Source organism: Propithecus coquereli, unplaced genomic scaffold, assembly GCF_000956105.1.
Source record: "Propithecus coquereli isolate 6110/MARCELLA unplaced genomic scaffold, Pcoq_1.0 Scaffold314, whole genome shotgun sequence".
Lineage (NCBI taxonomy): Eukaryota > Metazoa > Chordata > Mammalia > Primates > Indriidae > Propithecus > Propithecus coquereli.
Genome location: NW_012148775.1, coordinates 1,960,013 through 1,963,324, shown reverse-complemented (window position 1 = coordinate 1,963,324; position 3,312 = coordinate 1,960,013). Strand labels below are relative to the sequence as shown.

The 3,312-nt window shown below is 37.4% G+C and overlaps 1 protein-coding gene across 1 annotated transcript in view; it reads left to right on the top strand.

Annotated features, from left to right (window-relative positions):
* The window catches only part of CIT (citron rho-interacting serine/threonine kinase), a 201,664-nt gene that overhangs the window by 49,171 nt on the left and 149,181 nt on the right, over window positions 1-3,312 (top strand). The window contains exons 6-7 of the mRNA XM_012650158.1: window positions 832-974; window positions 1,854-1,947. Coding sequence (XP_012505612.1) covers window positions 832-974; window positions 1,854-1,947 — 237 coding nt within the window. The remainder of the gene's footprint in view (window positions 1-831; window positions 975-1,853; window positions 1,948-3,312) is intronic.

The window sequence follows — 3,312 nt, the reverse complement described above, 5'->3', positions numbered from 1 at the left end:
ATATATGTACTAATATATGTAATAATTTATTTTTTTCTCTCAAAAAAGGGGTTGTACTTTATTCTATACAGGATGTCACTTTATATTATCATGGATGGCTTTCCATGGCAGTATACATAGATGGAATCCGTTTGCTTTTAATATCTGCATCATATCCCATTGTTTAGATACATCATGTTTTAGCTCATCTCTTATTGATAGATATGTGGATGATTTCCAGGTTTTTTTTTCCCTGTTATAAACAGTGCTGCAGTGAATCTATTTATCTGCAAACTATTGTAAATACCTGTAAAATAAATTGTTAGAAGTAGAATTACTAGGTCAAAGGTATATATTTACATTTAAATTTTTAATAGAGGCTGTCTATTGCCTTCTACACCAACTGTAAAAGGAAAAGATTGTATTATGTTTCTTGCACACAGCCTATATTCTGCTGGGTGCTGAGAGGAATGCAAAAAGGATATAAGAGAATTTGTTGCCCTCTAGGAATATCCATCTACACTGTGTACGTAATCCTAGGGAATGTCTGGGGTGTAGATTTGGGTAGGTGGGGAAGTGGGTGGATTTAATTCAACTTTTCAAGCTTGCCTTGCAAACACTGCGCATGGTATCTGGGACTAGTCTTTCATTATATTGATTCTCTTGGGTAATGGATATAATTTCCTTAGGGCAGGGACCTCATGCTACGTGACTTACAATATGTCTTACACATCTTCGTTGCTTTGTGGAGACGTTGTAATTATAATACGTCAGGCAGTATTTGAGGATCTAATTGAGGCATTCTCTATTTTTGGGTGTGTGAAGAATTAATAACTTTGGCATTCCATACAGGTCATGGAATATCAGCCTGGAGGGGACTTGCTGTCACTATTGAACAGATATGAGGACCAATTAGATGAAACTATGATTCAGTTTTACTTAGCTGAACTGATTTTGGCTGTTCACAGTGTTCATCAGATGGGATATGTACATCGGTAAGTAAGACTTTCAGGTGACACACTGAGGATTTTTCTGTATCACGTAAGAACTCCTGCATGGAAATGAGTGGATGAATGGTTTTGGGATCAAAATAACACTCCATCCAATTTTTAGCCAATCTTACTTGTAACTGGCCAAAAGTAAACTTTCCAAAATGGCAGGCATTTCAGCTTGCTGGTTCAACAGTGCAATAGATCTAGAATTGTAATGTTCTCAAGTTTGCTAGTAAGATCTGTTAATGTAGCTAATAAGACTGGGAACCCTTGGATGGGTTCTTTGGATTATATGATAGAAGAACTGAATTTGATTTGCAGAAGGAAATGGCATATCCCATAGGAGTGGAAAACCATGGAGTTAATTTCTAACTGTGCCTGTTAGTAATTTATAAAGATGTTCCATAAAATCCTCAGTCGATAAATGGGCTTCTTCATGTCCTCATTCATCTGATGTTTTATGTATATCCAAGAATATTGTGGGAACGCAGTGATGGCTAGACTAGGAATCACAAAATCTGAAAGAGTGTCAGCTTTTCCGTTGGCTAGCCACATGACCTTGGGCAATTTCCCAGCTTCTTTTGGCCTTAGCTTTCGTAATGTAAAATGCGTGTCTCTAGGAGAAATAATCCATGTAATAATATGTATTTTTTTCCTTTGCTTTCTCTTTCTCCCTCCTCCCCTTCTTCCTTCCTTGCTTCTTTTTAATTAAATTTGTTTTGCAAAATGTATGCTAATCATTTATATCCATCAATAAAGGAGGTCGATATAGCAGAATACATAAACCAAGATTCTTGGCTGAACTGAGATTCTAGGTTAGCAATTGCTTGCTAATTGGCATGGAGAAGACGACACTAATCCGTGGCCCTGATTTTCTTACAGAGACATCAAGCCTGAGAACATTCTCATTGACCGAATGGGACACATCAAGCTGGTGGATTTTGGATCAGCTGCTAAAATGAATTCAAACAAGATGGTAACAAAATGGAATAAGCTTAACCAGAGGTTATAGTAAAAAACATTCTGTGGCCCTTATAAGTTTGGGGAATATTGGGATAAAATGGTAAGCAACATTTTGGAGCCTCCTTCTGCCAGTGTGTGACTCCTAGAGAGATGGAGATGGGGACATACAACTGTTTCCCAGACCATAGCATCCTTTTATGTACAGTACCTGTTAATACCCTATAACACATTTTTAGGAACATTCTTATATAGTTTGGTTAAAAAGAAAGGAAAATGCTTATTTTGTTTCTCCCTTCATTTTCCTTGCCTGTTACAGACTGTCTTCTGTTATCTTTTTTTACTTTAAAATATTTTGATGAAGTGTAACCTCCTTTATCTCAAATCCTCTATTTCCTGTGCAGCAAAATTGAAATTAATCACTAGAGCGTTTGAACCGAATATCCTTAAGTGTTAAGCACCAAGTGCTCAAAATGTCATTTTTAAGTCTTTGGATCTTTGGTAAAAATTAAACTGCATTCCACATGCTAATTAGCAAGGCAGGAGGGTAGCTGTTGAGCTCAAGAATGAGAAAGTTTAGGAAAAAAGATGATGAAGTAAAAAAAGATTAGCATTAAAAAATCTTCTAATAAAGTTGGTGTGTACTAAAATATGACTTTCGAAGTCAGCTATGCAACAAAGGATAGGTCTAAGAGAAAATCGACTTAGTTTTTAAGACTGATTTCACAACTGAGCCACTTGGTGACCTAGACAAAATCCTTAGGGACTTGGTCTTTTATTCTTTAGAATTTAGTAATTCTCTAGAAATTACTGATTCTATTTAAAACGCACAAATTAAGAGGTTAGAGAAGCTGCTGTTCAAAATGCCCCCTAACTCTGAGAGTTAAGTCTTTTATATAAAGGGACAATATGTAAAATTGCATTTTTAAAAAAATTCCTTGGAGAAAGGTAGATATTATTAAGTTGATGTTAGGAAAAGGCTTGGAGTTACATTACCTCTTTATACTCCAGCATGTGATCTGCCTGTTCTACAGAACTGAGACCAACTTGAGATAATTTATTTGGTGTTCAGGCCTTGAAAAAACAATCTCGGCTGGGCGCTGTGGCTCATGCCTGTAATCCTAGCACTCTGGGAGGCCGAGGCAGGAGGATCACTCGAGCTTAGGTGTTCAAGACCAGCCTAAGCAAGAGCAAGACCCCCGTGTCTACTGAAATTAGAAAAAATTAGCCAGGCATGGTGGCACGCATCTGTAGTCCCAGCTACTTGGGAGGCTGAGGCAGGAGTATCACTTGAGCCCAGGAGTTTGAGGTTGCAGTGAGCTACAATGATGCCATTGCACTGTAGCCAGGGTAACAGAGTGAGACTCTGTCTCAAAAAAAA